The sequence below is a fragment of the Myotis lucifugus genome, unplaced genomic scaffold, assembly GCF_000147115.1.
Source record: "Myotis lucifugus unplaced genomic scaffold, Myoluc2.0 scaffold_17, whole genome shotgun sequence".
In the NCBI taxonomy this organism is placed as follows: domain Eukaryota; kingdom Metazoa; phylum Chordata; class Mammalia; order Chiroptera; family Vespertilionidae; genus Myotis; species Myotis lucifugus.
In genome coordinates this window covers 6,865,004-6,890,254 of record NW_005871065.1, presented here as the reverse complement: position 1 = coordinate 6,890,254, position 25,251 = coordinate 6,865,004, and the positions used below count along the sequence as shown (strand labels likewise).

The 25,251-nt window shown below is 43.3% G+C and overlaps 1 protein-coding gene across 7 annotated transcripts in view; it reads left to right on the top strand.

Annotated features, from left to right (window-relative positions):
- Window positions 1–7,315: 7,315 nt before the first annotated feature.
- Window positions 7,316–25,251, top strand: part of SAMD12 (sterile alpha motif domain containing 12) — a 327,972-nt gene continuing 310,036 nt past the window's right edge. For all 7 annotated transcript variants that reach the window (XM_023750932.1, XM_006085234.3, XM_023750931.1 and 4 more), the window contains exon 1: window positions 7,316–7,467. In XM_023750932.1, coding sequence (XP_023606700.1) covers window positions 7,455–7,467 — 13 coding nt within the window. In that variant the 5' untranslated portion in view covers window positions 7,316–7,454. The remainder of the gene's footprint in view (window positions 7,468–25,251) is intronic.

The following is a 25,251-nucleotide window of genomic DNA, read 5'->3' as shown; positions in this document are numbered from 1 at the left end:
CAGAGCAGGGCTCAATCAGGGGGTTGGGGCGCCGCCACTGGCACACTCAGGGCAGGGCCGATGGGGAGGTTATGGCTCTACCCTGTCACACACAGAGCAGGGCCTGTGGGGAGCGGGGGGGGGTGGGGCACCGCACCCTGTCACACACAGAGCAAGGCCGATCAAGGGGTTGGGACGCCGCACCCTCTCACACATAGAATCGCAGGGCGATCAGGGGGTTTGGGCGCTGCCCCCTGTCACGCTGATCCGGTGCCAGGAGGGCTCGCCGGCTCCGCTGATCCCGGTGCTGGGAGGCATATTAACCTTTTACTATATAGGATAGAGGCCTGGGGGCAGGCTGGTTTGCCCTGAAGGGTGTCCTGGATCAGGGTGGGGGTCCCCACTGGGGTGCCTGGGCAGCCTGGATGAGGGATGATGGCTGTTTGCAGCTGGTCACACACCCTTCAGGGTGGGGGTCCCCACTGGGGTGCCTGGCCAGTCTGGGTGAGGGGCTGAGGGCTGCCTTCATGCTGGCGATTGACTGAAGCTCCCAACCGCTCCTTTTTTTCTTTTTTCTTTTTTTTATTCTGGGCCAGCTTTAGCTCTGGCTCTAGCTCTGAGGCTTCCGCTGCTGGTTTGTTTGCATTCTATAATCGAAACAATGTATAACTCCAGCTCTGAGATCCCTGCAGTTTTGTTTAGCTTCTATATTTGTTACAAAGTTTCAAACTGCCAGCTCAGAGGCCGGCAGCGCAGGCGGGGAACGTTGGAGTCCTCCTTCACTGAAGCAAGCAAGCCTCATGTTCGCTTCCAGCTGCCTGGTTGCCGGCTGCCATCTTGGCTGACAGTTAATTTGCATATACTCACTGATTAGCCAATGAAAAGGGTAGTGGTCATACGCTAATTACCATGTTTCTCTTTTATTAGTGTAGATAATATCATACAGAGTAGCTTATATGCCCTAGAAATCCTCTGTGGCTCAATTCCCTTTTAAAATCGCACAGTCTTTCTGTAAAAGAGAATTATGTATATGTATGCATACACAAACAAACACATCTTGGTATTTTGTAGTGGTGACTCTGAATTCAGGAGGCTGAGGGTTGGACAGTAAAGGAGAAGCAGAGCAACAGCCTATCGAGAAATGGCTTTCTGTACTTTCGCATGTTCAAAGGGAGAAGTGCCAGGGGAGATGCACAGTGGTAAGACACAGCTTTCAAATGGACACCCTGAAACCTGTGCTTGCCCACACAAGCCAGAGAGGGAGGACTTCAGGAAGATTCACATGTACATTTGCATATGAGTCTTCAGGACATTCCATCAATACTGGAAACTACTCAACTTTTCAGACTGTATTCTCCAAAAACCATCCATTGATATGTACTAATACAGTGGGGCCTTGTCCCCACTGTATTACCAGCTGTCTCTCGCCGATTTTTTGCATTGAGTTGATAGAGTAATTTGAGTTAACGAGCTCCTTAACGAGCTCGGTCTCAGAACGAATTAAACTCCTAAGTCAAGGCCCCACTGTATCTGTCTGTGGTCCTCCATGGAAGGACTGCTACACAGCCATTGAAGGGCTTGCATTTAACACTGGAAGGGCATCACGAAAGATATTCCTGGAGATTTATGTGATCATGGGAGATCATTTGGAGGTAAGAATGACTGGACTTGTTGAGATACTGCTAACGTTTCCATTCTAGTCCTTATCAGTGGCTAAGGAATGAGAAAAGGGCAGTCAAGAGAGAAATTGTTAAGGAGGAACTGGTCTTGGTCACTAATTTCTATAAGAATGAGGAAGCAGGAAGAAGGAGGACTCACACAATCCTAAAACTTTAGAGCAGGAAATGACCTAAGGTCACCTCGTTTGGTGGTTTTTCAAACTTGCATTTCTCCTTAGGACCTTCATACCTCTAAGATGAGAATATCTAGGCCAAAGATGGTAATTACTTTATTTCCATCCAGCCAGCTGGTATGTGGTGAGAGGCAGATTTCAAAGTCAGGTCTGTATGCTTCCAGGGACCTTCACTTTGCCTCCAAAGGCAGAGTCAACAAAGCATACTGCACCTGTGAGTCAGCATCCTAAGGAACCAGGGCCATGGGGATGCTTCACGGTTACCTTTGTTCTTTTCCTGAGATCAGCCCAGGAGATGAGAATGGAGGACCCCAAAGGGTCCATGGGAGGGTTGCATTAGGGAGACAGACACCACCTTAACAATAACACGCTGCATCACTGAAGACACCTAACAGATACCACCCCATCAGCCTTAAAAACAATGGGGCAAAATTCAGCTGACTATTTCCCCACCCTCATAAGATTTGCATTTCCTTGAATAAAACCAGACTGCACAGAAATACCTTTCACATGGCACATTTTCCCCTAACAGTTACCAGGGGCTGGAAAAGGCAAGGTGGGAGCAAAACCGGGGCCTGCGCCCCGTGAATGGTTGCCTTATCTCACAAGGCACATCTTGGGTGCGCTGCATTCCTTCTCTCCCAGGTGCAATCTAAATCATGTCCTCTGTCCCCATTTTTCTTTCACTTCTTTGAGTTTGGCAGACATTAGGATTGAGCCCTAGATCATGCCTTCAGGTTTATGAGGACAGTAATCTGTCATCAGCACCTGCAGTGCCTTTTCTCGGGCACCGATGGCATGCATTCCCCTGACTCTCACTTTCTGACAAGTGATGGACCTCTCTCATCTCTAATCACGAAGGCTCAACTCCATCCTTTTCTTCTGTGACAACACAATATGTTGGGGGTTTTTTGTTTGGATTTTTTTTTCTGGCTCTGGGAAAATAACAAAGCACAGAGTTTCCCCAAAGAGAAAAGGCTGCAGAGGTTTTATCCATATTACTCACCCGCCCTTGAAGATGAGAGGCACAAGGAGATGCTCCTTGGGGACCACACCTGATATCCATGTATCCAGCCCCTTGCTTTGACTTTGGTCTGCCACTCTTCAAAATTGCCTGTGGCAGAAACACAGTAATGTGGAAAATGAGAAAGGCAGCATAGTGTAGTGTTTAAGCACATGGGTAAATTTACCATATTTAATAGATCTAAGCACATATTCTTTTTTAAAATATATGTTTATTGATTTCAGAGAGGAAGGGAGGAGAGAGAGATAAAAACATCAATGACGGGAGAGAATCACTGATAGGCTGCCTCAGTCCCCTACTGGGGATTGAGCCCACAACCCGGGCATGTGCCCTGGACCAGAATCAAACCTGGGACCCTTCAGTCCACAGACCAATGCTCTATTCACTGAGCCAAACCAGCTAGGGCCACATATTCTTTTTTAAAACTTTTCATTGGAATGCAACACATCCACAAACATGACCAACTTCCACAAATCATGCATATACAGCTAAATATATATTCACAAGCATTATACATAGGTATAAATAGTATCAGATCAAGAATCAGAATACCCCCAGATGCCATCATGGGGCTTCCTGCCAGCAGCTAATTAGGCCCCCTTTTCTCACCTCCTCTACACTAAGAGGAACCACTATTCTGACATCCAATGATACAGATTAATTTTTTCTGGCTTTTGAACTTTATATAAATGGGATTACACAATATGTACTTCTTTTTGTCTGGCTTGTTTTGTTCAACATTCTGCTTGTATGTTGTGGTAGGCAGCTGACGCCTAGTGATCCCACCTTTGGTTCATTATGGCCTTGTCTAATCCTCTCCCCCTGAAAAAAGTGTATCTATTAGAAGATGGCAACATTGAGGGGGTGGCATTTCCATGATTAGGTTGTGACTTCCGTCTTGCTAGCAGACTCTATTGCCTTCTTAGCTTGCATGCTTTGATAAAGCAGGCTGCCATGTTGGAGATGCCCTTGTGGCAAAGTGCTGAGGGGGGGGCTCTGGTCAATAGCCAGAAAGGAACTGAGGCCCTCCACCCAAGAACAGCCTGGGAGGAGCTGAAATCTGCCAACAGCTATGTGATCTTGAAAACAGATCTTGTTCCCATGAGCCTTCAGATGACTTCAGCCCAGCCAACGCCTTGATTATGGCCTGTAAAAGACCCAGAGGCAGAGGGCCTAGAGGAGCTGCGCCCAAATTTCTATCTCATAGAAATTGAGAGAATAAATGGGTATTATTTTAAACCACTATATTTGGGGGCAATTTGTTACCAGCAATAGGTAACTAATGCATATGGCTCAACCGTGTTTTTTGTTGTTGTTGTTGTTTTAGGTTTTTCTGTTGTTTTTTAGAGAGAGAGAGAGAGAGAGAGAGAAAGAGAGAAAGAAATATCAATGATGAGAATCATTGATCAGCTGCTTGTTGCACACCCCCTCCAGGGGATCGAGCCTGCAACTCGAGCATGTGCCCTTGACTGGAATTGAACCCAGGACCCTTCAGTCCACAGGCCAATGCTCTACCCACTGAGTCATACCAGCTAGGGCTCAACCGTGTTGTTTTATTCATTCATTCTAATTTTATGTAGGGTTTGAAAAACCTTTTTTCTATAAAGGTCCAGATAGGAAATATTTTAGGTTTCGCAGACCAAAAAGCAAAATTAAGAATATTATGTGGGTACTTCTTTATAATTTTTATGGGTCACAAAATATTCTTCTTTTGATTTTTTTGGTAACCATTTAAAAATATAAACACCATCCTTAGCTTATGAGGGGGTGGCTTATGAGCCATACAAAGATAAGCAGTGAGTGATATTTGGCCCCTGGCCATAGTTTGCTGAGCCCTGCTATAGAGGATGGTTTGGTTATACCACAATTTGATTATCCAATCTATTGTTGATGAACATTTGGGTTGTTTCCAGTTTGTACCTATTCAAATAATGTAGCCACAAACATTTCTGTATATGTCTTTTGGAAAATTGTATGCATATATGTTTGATTGAAACTGCTAGGTCACAGAATAAGCCCATATTCAGCTTAACATGCCAAATGGTTTTCCATAGTGGCTGTATCAGTTTGCACAGTATACATGAGTCCTTACTGGTCCACAATCTTGCCAAGAGTTGGTATTTTCTGTCTTTTTCTTTTGGCCATTCCACGGGAAATGTGTTTGTTGTTAAAGCTTCACAGGTGCTTCTAATATTTATCCAGAATTGAAAACCCCTGTTGAACTGCTGTTTATCCTTCAGTAGGTAAAAACACATAAAATTGCTCTGTTTATAGATTTTTTTAAAGTTAAATATTGGCTATTTCATATGGTTAAACAAATATTTCCTTCACATCTTACTTACGTTTACACTAAATGAAATTCAAACTGCATATTGGTTGAGAAAGCTCTTAAAAACTTCAGGTGAAATGATGTTTTTACACCCGACCTTAGCCTAAACCAGGGGTGGGCAAACTTTTTGACTCGAGGGCCACAATGGGTTCTTAAACTGGACCGGAGGGCCGGAACAAAAGCATGGATGGAGTGTTTGTGTGAACTAATATAAATTCAAAGTAAACATCATTACATAAAAGGGTACGGTCTTTTTTTTTTTTTAGTTTTATTCATTCCAGCCGCGGGCCGTAGTTTGCCCACGGCTAGCCTAAACGCTGAGAAGCAATGAAATGAGGTTTTTAAATTAAAAATTAATTTCAGCGATTTTCACATTTTAGTATCACCCAGATCCTCAAACGCTTGAGAGCAAACCAATGGTTTTTGCCCTTGCTACAGAGTAGAATCAGCTGTGGATTTTTAAAACTTAAGTGTCCCTACCCAAACCTCAAAAATATCTTCATTCTGTAAGACTAAGGCGGGGCTTAGGAAAGTGTGTTTGTAAAGGGCTGATGCGCAACATTGAGAACTCTTGATGTTGCCTCTCCTCCCATGACTTTCAATCTAAGGAAATGAGTGCTTGGTCATTTTGTATACTTGAGAGGAAAGACAGCACCTGGATTTCAGTTCCTTCTAGAGTTTGGAGAGCTTGGTTGCATATGTGGTGGGAAAAAATGGCGCTGTCTCACTGAGCAGGTCTCTGTTTACCAAAGCTGGAAGCCTTGGGTTTGATGTGCACACAGCTCTCCCGACTCAGAGTCAAAGTATCATTAATGGATGCACACAGGTCTTTTGAAAAGACCCAGACACAGCTATGCTACCTAATAAGAGGGCTAAACACATAGGTACTTAGCAGTAAAAAAAAAAAAAAGAAGAAGAAAAGAAAGAAAGAAAAAAGAAAAAAAAATTATGACCAAGACAGAAAAAGAAAATTTGTCATGATAATGGGAAGAATCAGATCTTTGTACTTCCTTAGAGTTATTATTTAGTTTGTTCATTCTTTCTTGCTTCCTTCCTTTCTCTCTCTTTTTTTTTAAAGTATATATAGGAGAGAGGACAGAAATGCTAGGGGCTGGGTGGAAGTGAAGTGGTACCATGTACAGTTCCAAACTCAAGGCCTTTCAAAGGCTCACTGCAATCCTGGGTTCATTTTATCCCAAAGACCATTCCCTTACCCTCTACCAAGCCATACGTGCATCTGTATTTCCACACGCAGGGAAAAAAAGTTTGCGAACTTCCACTCTGGAATTCTACGGCCCTCCACGTGACTCTCTCTTTCCTGTGTGTTCCAGGTACCCCAGCACCTGTAATTGGGGCACAGGTTCAGAAGTTGAAAGAACACTAATTCCGAGGCGCTGTTCATTATTAGGCCCCATCACCGACCACCGACAGGCCCCAGGCCAGGCAACTGGAAAGCTTCCTACCTTGGAAGCCAGACAGGTTTCCCTCGCTGACATCCTCGGGTTGAATCCTGGTTCCCAGGTATTGCTCCTTAGGAATGATGCCTGGTTAGGAATTTTAGGCCACCCGCCACCCCTTTGCTAAGTGTTAGCCACCTGAACCACACTTGCCAGCATCCAGCCAAACCCCACACATCCCAGGGCGCAGAGGAACAAGTTTCAACAGCACCCTGTGCAATGGCTCTCTGACCCAGGCGATGAACCACAGCCCGCTGGTGGCTCTGCTGTCGTCATTAAGCGGGTGGCCTAGGAGGCCAGAAAGCAAGCTCAGGAGATCACGCCACAAACCCTGCCTCCTTCCGCCTCCCACTCTACCCGCGCCAGGTGCTTAGTCCCTTCTAATTGAAGGGAGGATCTCAATCAGGTCTCTACTCTAAGTGCGGAACGAAATCCAGCTCAGGGCATCTTGGGAAATGTAGTCCCTACCACCTCCAGGGGGTCCTCCTGTCCGCTTACGAGACCCCCCAGGAGGGATTTCTTCGCGTGGATCACCTGAAACCATAGCTGCAGTCCGAGTGTGGAGGGGAGGGCGCGCCCCGCCAAGGACTCGGAGTGTTTTCGCGGGTCGGAGCGAAGGGAGGGAACTACACTTCCCACGCGGCCTTGCGCGGAGCTGGGAGCCGGCAGCCTGTCTGCGTGACCGCGGCAGGTTGGTCCTGGAGCAGATGAGCGCAGAATATTTAGGCGAAAGCGCACGGAGGGGGGTTGCGCGGGGAAGGAGGAGTACCTCGGCCAAGAAAATTATGCATGCGTTAGGGAAGCTGTGAGAGAATGGCTGTGGAAGGTAAGGGACGCTTGGGCATTTTATGCCCCCTCTTAACCCGCGCACCCCAATACACACATCCCCGGTGAATCTTGGGGAACGTGGGGAGGAGAGGAAAGAGGGTGGTGGCGAGCCGGCCCTTTCCTCCTTCACCTCTTGGCGCTCACCTGAGCCACGGAAGGCTAGTAGGCGCTTTATTCAGTTGCTTTGGAAAGACACGTAGGTGCGCAGGACTTTACGCTTGCAGACGAAGTGTCCCTAATGTGAAACGATGTGCCGGAAATGGGGGGAAAGCCTGAGAGACAGGCAGGAGGTCTTAGCCCCAAGGTGCCCCTTTCGCGGTCCCCTCCCTCTGGGGCCGGCTAGCTGGGTGATCAGCGGGGCGGCCACTGGGCAGGGGATGCTCGCTTGCCCCCCATACCTTGGCGAGGACCCCGGCAAGGTGCGTCATCAAGAAGCATGCACTGCGATTGGGTCGAGGAATCCAGGGCCCCTCGTCGTCTGCACCGGGCAGGGGCAGCAGCAGATGTGCCAAGGGAGTGGAGGTGCCCCTACACCTGTCTCTGTTGATACAACCCTCCCGGGATTTCAAAGTTTACAGAAACGAAATGGAATCAGCCAGGGGTAAAAAGGAGAACCAACCTATTGGATTTGGGTGAATTCCACCCCCAAAGACCACCTGCCTCTTTCCTGGTATAATTCTGAAGCCTTTGGCTTTGCAGTTTGGGCTCAGCAGTCCTGCCTCCTTTAAACTTTCTGGTTGAAAGCAGGGACAGGCGGTTTGTGAGGGATCCCGTTTTCATTCAGATTCTCTTAGCTCGGAACACAGGCTTTCTTGTGGAGGGCAGTTTCTGGGGGAAAATATGTAGACCAGGCATGGTTGTGATGTCAGATTAGAGGTCAAACTGATAAAATGGGGAAAAAAATCATGGGACTAAAGGGAGCCTAGTTCACCTACAGAATTGTGGTTCCTGAGTGTGGCTCAGGTCAGAGGAGAAGGGGTTGGGGCGGGAGGTAGGAAAAAGAGGGCATGCCTGCTAGTTGCATCAGGCTTCCTGCCAAGGGGAAATGAGCCTGTTCCTTGTAGACTGGAGGCAAGAAAGAACCATAAGGGCTTGCTTGCTTCCCGCTCTGCTCCCCACCCAGGTGAGAGAAATGAAGCTCATTTGACTCTTGCTCTCTATAATTACTTCACCTGAAGTAGCAACAACCCAGCTCCTGGGCTCAGCGCCCATGAATGCAGGAAACTACGGCCTTTGGGCTATCTCAGGTTCAGAGATCCCCAGCTGGCCACCTCTGGATATCTATCTATCCATATCTAATATATTTATTTCTATATTTGTTGTTTTTAATTATATATAACATATATGCCTTTAAAAAGAACAAACCAATAGCCAAAGTCTTTTCTAAGTTTTCTGTGCAAATGTAATAATAGGGTAAAGATCTGGCTTTTTTTAAAATGTATTTTTTTAATTGATTTCAGAGAGGAAGGGAGAGAGAGAGAGAGCTAGAAACATCAATGATGAGAGAGAATTATTGATCGGCTGCCTCCTGCATGACCCCCACTAGGGATCGAGCCCCCAACCTGGGCATGTGCCCTGACCAGGTATTGAACCATGACCTCCTGGTTCATAGGTCAACACTCAGCCACTGAGTCATGCTGGCCAGGCAAGATCTGGCTTTTTGCATGATAGAGTTGATGATAAGTGAGACATGACTTCAGATTAAACAAACTGACAAAAAAACCCCAACCAAACAGACAAAAAACCAACAAGGTAAAGTTCACCCTGAGCTTGGGGTCAAGGGTATATTGACCTATAGACACCCCTCTACCTACCTCATTCCTCAGATGACATTATTGCCTCTTCTGTTCCCCACTTTTGTGTATCCCCAATGAGGGACACTCCAACTGATTGCCAGTCCACAATGTGCTTGAAAGCAATTTCCTGCTCACTGGAAGAAGTATAGAATTAGTCGTATTTCTTGTCTGATGGGTTATTATACCCACAAAAGCAAGGGCCTTGGAAGGAAATACACATGGACTGCGGATAACTTATAAGGAAGATAAATCTAGTGACTTATTTGGTTAACCTGCCTGTCTAGTAAACAGGAGATCCTGAGTTTGAATCACAATGAGGTCTCCACTTGAAGAATGAAGTAGTTTAAACTTTGGCTACAAATATGATTTCTCTCTTCTCTGGTTTTGCAAAGGCAGTTTTCTCTGCCCAGACTGGGCCCTTCCTGGCTACTTTCATTTGGTCTTTCGACGCTCCTCTGGGAACCTGTCCCAGCCCTCCTTTTTGTCTGCCTTCCAGCACTCTGTCCTATCTATGGGAGGTGCCTTCTGCACTAAGCATCCCTACCCAACACCTGTGCTTACTTCTGTCCTAACTCTTACCATACTTAATCTCTCTCTCACTAGACTATGAGACTGTAACCTCTTGGGGATTGGAACCATGCTCTCTTTGACTTTATATTTCTAGCACAGTACCTGACCCATAATAGGTACTCAAATGCTCTTGGAATGCATGGGAATAAATGCACAGAGCTTTTGTAAATGACTCCATGGAGCATGGGACTTGCTTTGGATTCCAGAGTTTGAAGGTAGGGGGCACTTTTAAAGGATGTGCCCCTCTCTTTGGTCTTGTGTCTTGATACTCAACCTTTTAGACTAGTGGTTCTCATCTGAGGGGGCATTGCCCTCCTCAGGGGTGTGTGGATATGTAGGGACTGCTGCTGGGGTTTGCTGTTGGCATTTTGTGTTCTTGAGCCAGGGATGTTAACACTCCCTCAAGGCAGGGTCATCACATACAAAGTTCCCAGCCCAAGACCAACTAATGACCAGTGTCCACAAGCTCATTGAGAAACACTGACTCAGAGAATAAGAAATTTTTCCAGAGGAACTGGAATCGGAAATATAATGTATGTTAATTAACACCTGAACTTTAATTTTTGCATCTGGAAAAAATAATAGGTACATTACTATGTACTTTCCAGAAAACTTGTGAGGAAAAGGCTTGTACGAGGGTGCCTGCAATATCGATTCTCAACAAATGTTATCTGAACTCCCTCCCATTCTTCGTTTAAAACAACAGAAACCTATTTGGCATATGTTTTTTAATCCTAAATTCTCACTTATTCACACCAGTCTTTCTAATTACTAACAAATTAGAAGGTTCTTGGGGTATGTAACCTGTTTTGTAAAGTAAGCTTGAACTTGTAAAAGTGTTAATAGCAAGTAGGGAACTCATTCATTTTGTTGAAGCTTGAGTTTAAGAGGAGAAAGAGTTGCCCTTTGTTTGTTGTTTGATGGATACCCTGATTTGTGTTTTCTTCTTTGAATTTATTGACAACAGCCTACTTCTCTGTTCCCTACCCTGACCAATCAATGCCTTGTTGCACCTATGGGCATCTGGGCACCTTGGAGTTGTGCTTTCTAGCCATAGGACATGTGCTGGTCTGCATTCAGATTGGGATTATCTTGGCATCCAATGTCTCTTAAAAAACAACAACATTGTATTGTAATTTACCCCAAATAGCTGGAGAACTAGGACCACTAGAAAGAAGGTAGCATGCAAAAGTAACAAGGCGATTCACTGTCCATGGATAGACGGTGCGTCCATTGAGGCATTGTTGATTAACAGAAGTGGGTTGCAGTATTATATAGGGAGAAAAAGAGTGGATTCATTAGGGACTGTGTTGTATTCATCTCATTACTCCAAGATTGGTGCCTAGCACTTAGAGGCCGCAGTGGTTGTTTCATGAATGAAGTATAAACGCTCCTAAGTAAGAGAAGGGTTTTCCAGGCCCCTGTCCCCAATTTATCTCCTTGCTTCATCCACAGAGCTTCAAGTAAAGTGAAGCAGATGAACCTGTACATAGTGTTTCTATTCCAGATCTAATAGGATAGCCCCTCTTACTGCCAGTAAGATAATTTCTAATATTCAGCATCCTCCGCCCCGCCTCCCCCCACTATGCAAAGATTGCAATCAGAAGGCTATGTGCTCTAAATGACATCTGTGTTAGGGAATCAGAATTTTCCATCTTAAAGTGAACAAATTGACATATCAAACGGTCTCTTGATGAGTCATTCAGTGCTCAGGTTCTACAGTTTTTCTCCTGTAAAAGAGTGAAAAAACTGCCCATTATCAAATATTGTTAAGATATGTAATGACAGCAGCTGGGAATAAGAGCAGACGAGAGAGATACTTGCAGCAGTTGGAAATGATGGTTCTGGACCCTGCTTGAATTCAGAACTGAGTCGCAGAGAGTGACAATAGGAGATAAAAATGTCATGTTTATTGCAAGGCCACATGGGTCATTTTTTCTGGCTTTGGGTTGAATGATAAAGTGGTACTAATATTGTACCTCAAGAGTGAAACTGCCCTCACAGAAGTGCCTGGCTGTGATACTGACAGCTGGACAGCAGAGAGAATGGGGCTCCCACAGCAGGCAGGGGGACCTCAAGGGAAGGAGGGAGGCCCCAGCCACCTGTGCTTCGTTGTCTTCTCCTCTTTTGAGCAAAGCCCATGAGGGTGTGGAGAGAGACCAGAAGTATCATTCTCATGGCTCTCCCCTTGTAGGACACAGGAAGGAAGGAGGAAGATGGCTGCCTCGGTGCCAGCACCCCTGTGTCTTTCTAACTACATTTCCTTGCTGGGAATTATTTGTTGGCACCTCTTCTACTGGGTGGTGGTTTCTGAGGGCGGCACTGTGTCTTAGGCCTGGTAGACCCTGCATGAAGTTTGTTGAATGAATGAATGAATGAATGAATGGGTAGGATTATGGGTGCTTCTGATTTCCATAGAGCCCCCTTTCACCCCTACGGTAAATTCCCAACTGTGTTCATCTACAGAGTAGATGTTGTAAAAGCAGTGGGACTGTGGACAAGTTTCCCTAGCAGGTATTTATGGTGTTACTATTCAACTGACTGCTACCCCATTTCACTTACACCAAGGTCTTTTTTACCCTCTTTCTAATTTTTATTTTGTTCCCTAGCCCCTAAGATCTGACCCTCCCTCACCAGCAGCGTCTATGAACCACTTTTTAGGGCAGGGGTCCTCAAACTACGGCCCGCGGGCCACATGCAAATACAAATATTGTATTTGTTCCCGTTTTGTTTTTTTTACTTCAAAATAAGATATGTGCAGTGTGCATAGGAATTTGTTCATAGTTTTTTTTCAAACTATAGTCTGGCCCTCCAACGGTCTGAGGGACAGTGAACTGGCCCCCTGTTTAAAAAGTTTGAGGACCCCTGCTTTAGGGCATGAGAGTGGTGGATAGAAGCCCATCGCTGACAATTCCTGCCTAGTGACTGAGCAGTGGGGCCTCCGACTTGCTGTGGTGGTGGTTCCTGCCACTCCCCTGTCTTCCTGGCTGGGGACCTCACAGCCAGTTCAGACAGGGCTTCAGGCTAACCCCACTGTTGCATTGCTCAGCCCAGCCCAGCCCAGCCCTTACTAATTCCTTTCAGCCCACCCTTCCTTTCTCATCCTTCTTGCCTTACTCATACACCAGAAGGAACAAGGGCTGGTGCTAATAGTGGGAGATTGTGTGGAACCTTTGCGGGTGTCACTGTGGTCTGGAATGCTGAGTCACAGTGGGTGCGGTGGGGGACCTGTTACAGGAGGGGCCGCAGGGATCTGAAGCTGGTACTTGAACTCTGGGGAGTGTCAGATGTGCATTTAATGAACCAGGAGAGAGGGGTGAGGGTGGATTGCAAACTCTTCCACTGACCTTTAGGCAGGTTTTGCGTTTTCTGTTGATAAGCAGTAAGAGTGCTGCCTGTGTGCAAGAAACTCTAGTAGACTGAGGCCAGATCTAATAAATAAGGGGCTTAGCCCACTCGGCCCCACCCCCACCCCCTTTGGTGAAGGAGACAGAGAAGCAGATTAGGCTGGATGATATAAGTGCTAAATAAAAGTCCAAGTGGCATAACGTGGGAGGTCTGAGAACAAATGGAGCTTTGAGTTCTGGGCTGGATGGGGAAGCCTAACCAAGGCAGTAGCGTTTGAGTGAGCTTTCAGTAGGAGATTGATGGGGAAATGGGAAAGGGCATAACAGAGTGATATATGTAGAATATGTTCTACCTAATGGATTTCCCCCCAAGTCCTGGTGTTATGGTGGCTTAGCCCTTTATGGGTAGGAGAGTGAATGAGGATGCTCCTAAGTCGTGTCTGGTACATTCCTTTTCCCACAGGCTCGATCCTCTGCTGGGCCAAATCGTCAGCACTCCCAGGCCTAGTTAGATCTTGCCTATAGTCCTCTGGAAAGCAGGGGAGCAAGCCAGAAAGCTTCTCTCCTGTAAATCAGGCCGATTCCTCCCCAGTTTTCTGAAGAGGAATGCAGCAGCTCTACCAGCTCTGAGCTGGCTCAGGAGAGCACACTTGGCTATATTTAGTCTGATTTTACTAAAGTGTGGGTGCAAGTAGCTGCCTGTACAGCTCCATTCCCCGATGAAGAGCACCGAGGGGCGGCAGCTGTCGGGTAACAGGGAAGGCCCGCCTCACTGCCTCCAGCAGCCCTTTTCCAAGGGCACTGGGGCTGGGAGGAGCCAGCTGGCATGCTCAGTTCCTTTGCTCCCCAGCTGCCCTTGCTGCTGTGGAAGGTGTTTGGTGATGTTCTGCCCAGAAAATCCCACGTCTTCAGTGATTTGACAGCTGTTAGTGGACTGGCCATGGGGTATGAGCCTCAGAGCTGCGGCTGACTTGAAGAGCTGGGGCCCAGAATGGGCTCAGGACAGCTCACGTTGCACTGTTGGGGGTGCATACCACTCACAGTGCTGTCTTTAAATGTACAGGCTCTGCAGTCAGCCTGAGTGTGAACCCCATCTCTGCTAAGCACCTGCTGGGTGGGCCTAGGCCATTCACTCAACAGCTGGGAGATGCCTTTGCTCATCTATCAAATTGGAATGTTAATAATATTCATAGGCATGTTGAGAGGTTTATATTAGTGTCAATAAAGCTCTTAGGACCCCTTCTGGTAGTGGCTCAATAAACACTCAGTAAATGTTAGACAAGATGATGGTGATGCTGCTATCTGTCTCTCCTTGTCTTCCTGCCACACTTAAGAAAGTATCTAAGTCATTTTTATGGCCCCCTGGTGATGTAGCGTCTGGTATAATAATAGAAGATACTCAATGAAGGAATGTAGGCTCTCAGAGTTGGGATAAAACCAACAAAATGTACTTGTTAAACTATAAGGCATCCTTACGTTTAAATGTGTTACTTGATTTATAAATTATCTCATTCCTGCAGTTATGAGGTAATAGAGGGAAGTAAACGTATTTATAACGAGTATATACATGAGGACTCATCATTTAAATAATTTTTACGCTCCAAAAATTTACCTGCCCTATAACACCCACAATTTTGTAGGCCGGGCTCTCTTTGATAGTCTGATAATCACCCAACCATACAGTACAGTATGTATGTATATTGATTGCACAGAGAAAGGTTAGGTCTTTCAAAAGAGAAAAAATTTCATGGACTCTATGGAAGTGACATTGGAAAACAGGTGGAATCATACAGCTGTGACTCAATATCTGGCTGAGTTAAACCAGAAAACCATTAAAGAAGAGAAAATTGACATCAGATGCTGACTTGATAGGCACCAACAAAAAAAAATGTTAAAACCAACTAAGAGTTAAAAGAAGTCTTTGGTTAAAAGTGATACCCTGAAATATTTTTTGGAGGGGAAATGATCTTTTCAAATGGGCTATGGAAAGTCAAGTGTGAAATGGCAAGTGTCTTGTTCTGTTGACATAAATATTATTGCAGAAGTTATATACTTTTTAAGAATTGATTTTTATATGTTTTTATTGATTTCAGAGAGAGGAAGGGAGAGGGAGAGCAAGGTAGAAACATCAATGATGAAAGAGAATCATTGATCAGTTGTCTCCTCTCCCTTCCCCCCTTACTGGGGATCAAGCCCCCAATCCAGGGATGTGCCCTGACCAGGAATCGAACATAACCTGGTTCATGGGTGGATGCCCAACCACTGAGCCACAACAGCAGGGCTAAAAAAATGGATTTTTGTTAGGAATGAACATACAATTAACTAAATTTGGTCAAATAGGAGATAATGTAAATTCAGTTTCTCTTCTCAAGATAAAATATTATTCAACGTATTTTACTATTAATTTTGAAACTTGAATTCCTATTTCAAATATCCTGTCTCTGTTCTGTATTAGTATTTAACATTTTTTTTAATTTGGTATAATTTACATACTATAAAATGTACCATTTGTGGTTGCATTTTGACAAACATATACAATGTATGCAGTCTCCTAACCACCATACAATCAAATTAAATTCCTACACCCCAAAACGTTTCCTTGTGCCACTTAACTATACCCTCACTCCCTGACAATCACTGCTTTGAATTCTGACCCTATACTTTTGCCTTTTCCAGAACGTCACATAAATGATATCATATATTATGTTGCCATTTGAGTCTGGCTTCTTTCACTTTAGTGTAATGCATGTAAGATTCATCCACATCCTTGCAGGTATCAGTAGCTGAGTCCTCTTAATTACTCTGTTTTATTTCATTGAATGGATGTACCACAGTTTATCCATTCACGAAGTACATTTGAATTGTTTCCAGTTCTTGGTAATTGTGAATAAACCACTATAAGTAGTTGCATAAAGATTTATTTATCTTGTATAAATAGCTAGGGTGGGATTCTTGAGTCATATACTGTGTTTTTAACTTTTTAAGAAATGGCCGGCCAGCCTTCTAGAGTTACTGTGTCTCACTTGTATTTCCCTCGTTGTGGATTTTTTTTTCTCTGTATTAATCATCTGACCTCACAAAAATGAGAGAATTACATTAATGGGGACTGTGCAGGCAGTTGGGTGGGATGAGAAGGAAACTCCTTTGCAGAAGTGGGTTCCCTTGAGCTGCATTATAGATGGGCAGTGTAGCTATAACACACACACACACTGGTGTCAGGCCTTCACGCTGGGATATAAGCCTGAAATACCACTTGTTTTGCCTCAGAAGAAAGCTGTTACATTCCCTTCTCTAATAAAAAAACACACACCAGAATTTGTCATCAAGTTCTGGATATTAATTTGTGTGTGTGTGTGTGTATGTGGCGGGGGGGGTGAGGGGGGAGGGGGTTGAAAAACAGGTAAGGAAAGTAGCCCAGATGGGGGAAGGGCTTACCTTGGCAGAAAATTAGGCAAGAACATGAAGGCAGGAAGAGAGAGACCATGTCTGAGAGGCCACTAATGGTGAGTTAGAGAGGGGAGTGGCGCGGACCTTGACCTGCCCTTGAAAAGAATTGCTTTTGCCTGCCCAGGGGATTTATGGACTTCCTTTAGCAAAGCCTGAAAGGTTAGTTGATTCCATCTCTAGTGTGATTTAAATTTGGAGGATGGCAGGGGCCAAGTTTGTTTGCTGTCCTGTGCGGTTCTGACTTGGAATTTGGTGTTTCATTAGCTGTCCTCGTAAACAGTGGGAGAAGTGCTCGGTTCACAGGCAAGACCCATTGTTAGCCTCAAATCGGGTATAGGGCCTGACAGCAGAATCTGCTATTGCTTCCAAATGCAAAGGACTGTCCTGCAATAGGGTGGGTCAGCTTAGGAAGAACAGGTGTGGAGACGGATCTGGGCCCTAGATAACATCTGCATCCCTACTCCCTCCCCTTGGTTGTTTTGTTTTCTTGTAAATCAGAAACATGTGCAATTAGTCACTCTTTTTTTCTGTTCAGGGTTGCCACAAACCTTTAATATATATATATATATATACCTATAAAAAACAAAGTATCTGTGACAATAAACCGAGGTTTGCCTGTACCTCTCTTATCTATGACCTTATCTATGACCTTAGTCATTCTTAATAAAATCTCAGTGAATCCCTGAAATAGGGGTTTAATCTAAGATCACAAAAAGAACCTGAAGATTTCGTGAGATCCTTGACCCCTTTACAACTGTATGCACGACTTGTATATGGGCATTATGTGTATTCTTTATGAGGGAAAGGCCTAGGCTTTCATTCTATTCTGATGGAGGCTAAGGATGAATCAGATGAATTCCATGGGAACATGCATTTGACTTTTTTATTGTCCGAAACATCCCCAGTGCCTGTAACCCTCTCTGAAACACAGAAAGCACTCAACTGTTGGTTGAATAGACAAGAGAACTCATGTTATTTTGTGCCTATGCTCAGCCAGCCTCTTGATGTCCAGTCTGTAAACATGTGTTTTCATAAGGCAGTAGATAAGTGGTCCCCCCCTCTCCTCAATCATTGAAAGACTTTAGGTCCAGAGAAGGTAAGACATTTCCCCAAGGCCACACAGCTAATTTGTGGTACAGCTGGGCTTTGTTGCCAACTCGGCCATATTCCAGAGCCCTTGCCTTTTCACTGTTATGTGTCGCTTTCTGGTATTGGTTTTGTTCCAGTTCGGTCGTTTGGTTCTGGTTTACTATGTCTTGAGGAAACTTTGGTAATTTAAGAAAAAAAATTATGATAAAACATTGTTCTTCAGTAGGGAAAGTTCTTTTAGGTTTTTGGATCAAATCTCTCATAAGGCATAGATCTCAATATTGGCTCTCTACAGTTTTGCTTCTCTCTTTGTCAGGAGTCCCAGGTCTTTGGGTTTTTGTTCTTGCTGCTGTTGTGTCATGCTGTCTTCTATGTTCATTGTTTGCCCAGCACAAATGAGTGTGCATTTCTATTTATATGGTAATAAGTTTTCATTGTGCACCTGCTATAAGATAATAGCTGTGAACAGCATGGAGAGATGTAAAAGAATCTAAGGCTATGAACCCTCCCCTCAGGAGGCTTACCATTGAGTCAGATTCCAGGCTCCGGTTGTAAATGTAACCCAGTAAAAAGGTATGGACTCCGGCAGGGTAGCTGTGTAGGGGTTTCATCAGGGGAGTTGCCAGGCCCCCAGAAATGGCCTTCCCGCTGAGATAATACAGGAAAGAAAAAGAACAGGGAGAAGCAGATGTGAGAAACACTTCATGGGGTAAAATATAGGATTTGGGGTTGTTTAAATTCTAGGGTATGGCAGACACAGAATTGCTCCCAACTCTGCAGCAGCTCTCTACTGCCAATAAAATCATGTCCAAGCTCTCTACCATGGGTCATAGGGGAACTATGTCAGAATGGACTGTGTCCGCATCGCAGGATGCACAGCCAGCCAGCAAGGCGTGTGCTGGGAAATGCCCATGGGTCTGGCAAGTAGTAAAGGCATTCTGATGAGATGGGGAAGCAAATCCATATTAGAGTAGTTCAAAGACTAAATGGGTAACCAGGACACTACTCCTGAAGTAAATGTATAGAAATGGAAAGAAGGAACTAGATAGAAGTGGAAAGAAGGGAGAAATAGTTGGAGGAAGAGAGAGATCAAGGTCAAAAGAGTTTTATACATGACGAGAAATTGGAAGAAGGAAGACAAAGGGCCTTGCCTAGATGGGAAACAAGTTCAAAGAAGCTCATATAGGAAATATATGAGAGTGTTTATAGACTGTGTGAGTTGACCTGGTAGAGAGGGAGATTTTAAAGACAAAGGATAGGAGGGGTGACTGTTAGAACAGGACCATCAAGACATATTACCTCTTGGAGAAAGTGCTGTTCTTTTTGGAAGGGATGAGTGGTGCAGATAAGAAGTGTTGTTAACTGTAACATAAACACATAACTAAAAATAGTAATGCCTGGACTATGTGCTAGGTGCTGTTCTTACTGCTTATCTATTAGCTCATTCTTCTTCACATCAATCCTACCAGGTAGGCCCATTAGCATCCCTTATAGATAACAAAAGGGGGCACAGTGAGGTTAGTAACTTGGCTGTGGTCACTCAGCTAGTAAGAGGCAGAGCTGGAATTGGATATAAATAAAAGGCACCCATCCAATTTCCTAGTTAGGACACTTTGGGGAATACTGGATTAAGACATCAACTTCAGAATTTTCTTTAAAAATTAGACTATTAAAAGATGACCTACTATTATACTATTATATCAATTATATCTCAATTATTAAGGATGACCTATAAGAACATGTGGGTCCTTGACAATTTCTTGTGTATTCATTTATGTTGTAATAACTGAGTTAAGGTGAGACAGGGATGAAAGAGGAGGACCTCCAATTATTAAATGTTGGGGGAGGGTATAATTTTCGGAACATCAGTCATTTTCTAGAGAGGTTAGGCCTTGGTGGGTGCTTGCCTGTGGAGCAGGGGTTGGGTGCATAGGCCAACCAGCTGGTACCACGAGGGAAATCTGACCCTACAGCCTGGGTTCGGGGTTTCAGGAAACCAACAGCAAATAGGGCTGATGTCAGAAAGGAAAGGTGAAACAGATGCTGAAAATAAACTTGGGCAACTTAACCATTTTGCCAAGGCAAGAGCATGCTTCCCACTCTCTTCTCCTATCTCCTGCCCCCATCCTGCTTTTGAAGGCCTTAAGAATTAGGTTTCCAGGATGCTGAGGCATTGTCCCGAGCCTCATAGTGAGGGATAGTGATCTTCCTTGGCTAATACACGGTCTGTTGCTTGCTAAGTGCCTCCCTACCACCCCAGGAAGCTCCTGCCTCCCTCTGACCTGCTTTGCTTGGCCAGGGTTTCTTAATTGAAACTCAGTAGCTGGTAGCTTTGGCACCGGCATGTTTGCTGGGGCTCACCCCAAGGCCATCATCGTTGAAATCATACCGCCCTGGCTTTCCACAGCACTGTGCTTTCCAAAGTACAGCTTCTCATTGGAGCCATGGCTGATCCAGCTGGAACAGGTGCCCTTGTCCCCATTTCATAAATAAGGATGTGAAGGCTCCTCTGCCCGAGGTCACGTAACTCATTAGTGGCCGAGCTTAGTTTGAGAACTTGAGTCTTTTTATTACAGCATCTGTCATTGCTGCTATGATTGGGAAGAATGGCACAGTGCCTTCTTAAAGGGGTTTGCAAATGGAATGTCCTAAATGGGATCAAGAATTTTTCTTAGATATTGGATGAAAGCGGCCAGAGTGGGCCTGTGGCTATGTAGATTTCTGGTGGTGCCTAATCCTTGGCTCAAGTAACAAGAGATTAAGTTTCCTTTTTTTTCTTCTCCCCATATTTTCTTGATCCTCCATCACTCTATCTTCCAAGTAGCTATATTAAAGTAATATTTAAAAACATATTTTTCTGGGTATGAAAATCCTTTATTATTTACCATAGGAAGAAAAAATGACAACACAAATAAGAAAATAGTAACAATAGCTAACATTTATTAGGCATTGAACTAATATTAGCATACGCTGTACTGTTTGTTGATAGCAATGAGTGTTCTGATGGGTTGGGGTTCAGGCCATACTAATAATTGTTTATTTCGAATATTCTATCTGTTCACGATAATCTGGTGAAACGGTTATTAATATTATGGTGAAACGGTTATTAACCTAACATTAATATTATGTCCATTTCCTCCATGAAAAAAATTAAGGCTGAAAGAGATACTATCTTCAGGTCACCAGTGGTTTTGGGTAACTTTTCTGAGGCCACTCAACAAAACAAGTTAGGAGTGAAGCCTGTGTATGTATGTACAGTATGGTTAAAATCATCACTGTTTGCCAGGAAGTATGATAAGCACCTTATACACTTAAAATTTATATTTTATTTTTATTAAAGTTATGCATGAGCATACTTTTAAAATTAGGCATCTTTAAAACGCTGCTTAATAATATTTTACTGTTCTTTGCTTAGTGTCCAATAAGCTTATCACTAATTTTAACCCAAGACTTCTCAGTTAAATCTCTCCCAGAAATTCAAACATTAGGTATTCTATGATTTTCTTTCAATTGAAGAAATTTTCCCAAAAGAATTTTGACTTTTTTCAAATAGGTCTAGTTGTTCTCTAGACTTGCTTTAGGGCTGTTGTGTTTAGGTTTTCTTTCAACTGTTTTTGGGTGTCTTTCTTGGTGTGAGATCCCTTTTCAGGATCCTGAGTATTCCTCTCACTTTCTTTTAACCTTGATTTTGATGGAGCTCATCTTCCAGTTATATGCAGAGAAAAGGCACATGCATAACTATATCTGAAAAAGTATATCTTCTATCCTTGTACTTAATGATTTTAGTAGATTTTCAAATGTTGGAAATTATCTTGTCACAGTTTTGAAGTCTCTACTGAAACGGGAAAATTGAACTGGAACATGGTGTTCCTCTGGGCAGGATGGTTCCTGGATTCTTGTCCGGTGGAGTCGAAGAATGAAACCATGGACGAAAGGTGGTATAGGAAAAGGTGGAAATTTATTGAGAAACAAGCACAGACTCCCACGTGGGAAGGGGGAAGAGTCCCACTAAGTCACTTTTCTCCAGTTTATAAAGGCTGCAGTTTTTTGTGCCTTGATATCCCTTCTGATTGGTCGCTATCCCCTCTTGATAGGTCACTAAAGCAACTTCAGAGCTCAGACCTCTGAAGGTTCCCCCCTCCTTCTCCCTTATTGTTTTCCTATTCCCTTTGGGCATTCCTCTTCTCTCTCTAAATGAGGGGCTTCCTTCCCTTTATTCTGTAAATGTATACCTTCTGCAGCTCCCAGCTCCCTTATTCTATGGAAATATACCTTCTGCTACTTCCAACTCCCTTATTCTATGGAAATGTACCTCTGCTATTCCCAGCTCCCTTATTCTATGGAATTGTACCTTCTGTAGCTCCCAGCTCCCTTATTCTATGGAAATGTACCTCTGCTATTCCCAGCTTCCTTATTCTATGGAAATGTACCTTCTGTAGCTCCCAGCTCCCTTATTCTATGGAAATGTACCTTCTGTAGCTCCCAGCTCCCTTATTCTATGGAAATGTACCCTTTGCAGCTCTGTAGCCCTGTGCTTTTTCCTTGGGCCCCTTAATTCCTAATATTTCCTAAACCTGCCTATTTCACCCCTAAAAACTTCTTTCACTACTATGTTCAATTTTCCAGTCTTATTTTTGAGAAATCTGAAGCCCTTCTGATTCTTTATCTTTTGTATGAAATATACGTTAAAAAAATTTAATCTTCTTCCTATCCCTAGTGTTGAGAACTGTAATGAGACTATGCTTGGTGTGAGTCTATTTTCATCCATTGTATTGTGTATTTAGTGGTCTTTCCAAATAAAAGTGGTCTTTCAATATGTACATTCATTTCTGGGAATTTTTATTGAATTATTTATTTGATTTTATCCAATTTGCTCTGTTCTTTATTTCAATAACTGCTATTTTTGAAATGATAAATTTCCCAGACTGGCTCTTACTTTTGAAGTGTATGTTTCCTTATGTCTCATGCTGGTTCTTTTTGTTATGTTTTCTGGTAGATTAATTTTGTCTTTCAAGCTTCTATGGCACTTTATAATTCCTATTATTTTTAAAGAGATTTTTTTTTCTTTCTGAAGTTTTTATAGCACCTGATCTTATGTTGTGGATGTAATCTTAACTTCATTGAGGTTATTAATGCTAACTTTTTTATTTTTTAAATAAAGTTTACTTTGCTCTCCATATTTCTCTCTTCCTTTCCCCCCCCAATTTGTTTATTTTGGTTTCCTTTTATGTTATATAATCTTAAATGTTTGTGTATAATAGGCTCTCTGCTCATATTTGAGTAGCCTATTTAAAAAAAAAATGGAAAGCTGTCTATGTTTGAAGGGGACCAGTTAATCATGGTTTTCACTGTAAGATGAACTAACTGGGTATTTTTAGGACATTCTCCCGGCAGAATGTTTAGGTCTTTTTTTATTGGGTTGGTTAATTACTGAGAGAAGACCCAATATTTAAACTCCAATGTCTGATTCCATAGTATGTTCCCTTATCCACTCATTTTATTAACTTCAGATAAGGTTCTAGGTCTGGGTATATTTTATTGTATTATTTCTAAGAAAGTTAGCTATCTCAGTGTAGATATTCTAGAAATTCTCATTTCTGAAGATGATTCTTTTAACCAGAAATTTCCCTTCACTACAGTTTTAATCACCCCCCTCTCCCCCCCCCAAATGTATTTGAGTGCCCAGAAGAACAGCTGGTGCATAGTAGGTGCTTGGGAAATAATTGTTGAATGAATTCATATTTTGCTTAGTGCGTCAGGCTTTCTGAACAATATGTAAGAGGGCGGATAAAAAGCCCAAGTTCCCTAACTCCCATTGTAGTGCCGAGTGTACGTGCTCTGATTTGACAAAGGCAGCCATGCAAACCAGAATAGATTCAACACAGGAAGAGAGGTTTCCTATTTATGGAACTTCTTGGGGCAAGGATATATTTCTTTATATTTGAGATTGGAAGTTATTATTGAGGTGGCACTGACCATAAGTTGGCCGGAAAAGGGCAAGTGTGAGAGGGCTGGCTGAGGTACAGAACTGGTCCTTTTAGGGACTTGCGCGTACTTGTGTGTTCAGATGAGGCATTTTTGGATTTCGATGTAAGCATACGTTCTGCTAACTGCTTCCTGGAGACTTTCCCACCTGCTCCTTTCTGCTGGCGGTGTCTTTTCTAACTTAGAATGGAGACATGTCCCCAAGGGTCATGCAAGCTGCCCTCTTTCCATCCCAACTAGCTTTTCTCCTCACTTCCCCTCTGTGTCTACCCATTATTGGAGTGGGAATGGGGTCAGAGCTGGATAATGCTGAGCTGGCCTTTTTGGAAATGCCAACTGTGAAACCAAAAGGACTCAGCTGTTGGCACAGCCACTGCTCTGTGGTATTGCCTTTGTCCTCTATTTCGACATCTGGGCTCCCTATTTCAGGGAGAGGTCAGTGGGGTCAAGATTTCCTGAAAGAAACAGGAAGAGAGCAAGTCCACAGCACAGGGAATTCTCTCCTAATGAGCATAAGGCAACCATTTTTTTTTAAGATAATTAATTGTCCAGAAAAACTTGAACTTACGATACTCATTTAGCCAACCATGGTGGGTTTATTTATCAGGAAATGAGAAAAAAGGGGTGCAGTACTGGAAAATAAGATAATATTGAGGAGGGTATGGTGTCTGGAAATACTTGAAGAAAAGTCATTCACTGGGCATGAAGGAAAAAATAATTTATCCAGCCACAAAGCTATATCAGCTATTTATACCTGAAAGCATACTTCATTGTAAATGTAAAGATCTTTAAATTTTTTTACATAATTTTCTGATAATATTTACATAGTGCACTCCGTTGACATCCTAAAGCAAGATACATTTTAAAAATGCAATATAGTAACATTTTCCTTTTAAATTAACCTTAAAACATAGTAATAATAACATGCTTGGTATATATGTCCTCTGGAAAGTAGAAAAGAAAAAAATGTCCATGGATTTACCTTCGAAAGCCACTGTTAGTGCTTGGCATATTTTCTTCTAGCCTTTTTCTCTTTGTATGGCTTTTGGTTTTGCATAACAGTCAAAAGGCATTTTGCTTGCCTGTTAGTGAGATTTATTTATTTATTTTTTGTCTTCAATTGACGTTGACTGTGCTTACGTTCTGATAATGCATGTCTGTGATTTATTCTTTTCATGAGACTGAGTAAGCCGTGATTTAGATTTAGTTCTTGGCTTGAATAAATTCTCTGTGTGCTTTTCACATAAAACATTATTCAGATTAGAAAGTGAATAATCCTTAGAGCAAAGAAATAATGATGTATGTTTCACGGCCACTTAAAAAATATCAGATCTAAAAAAAAAAAATCAGAGCACAAAAATGGCTTGGGGAAATGTGTATAACACTGATAAGACTTTAAGGTCCCTTCAACGGGAGACAGTCTCTCAGTGGTCCTAGGACACGTGATAGATGTCTAGTGATATTTATTAAATACTCAATAATTAATATTACATGTAATGTGGTGGTCTCAAGGCAGACAGAGGAAAAATCTTTTTATCTAGAGCAGCG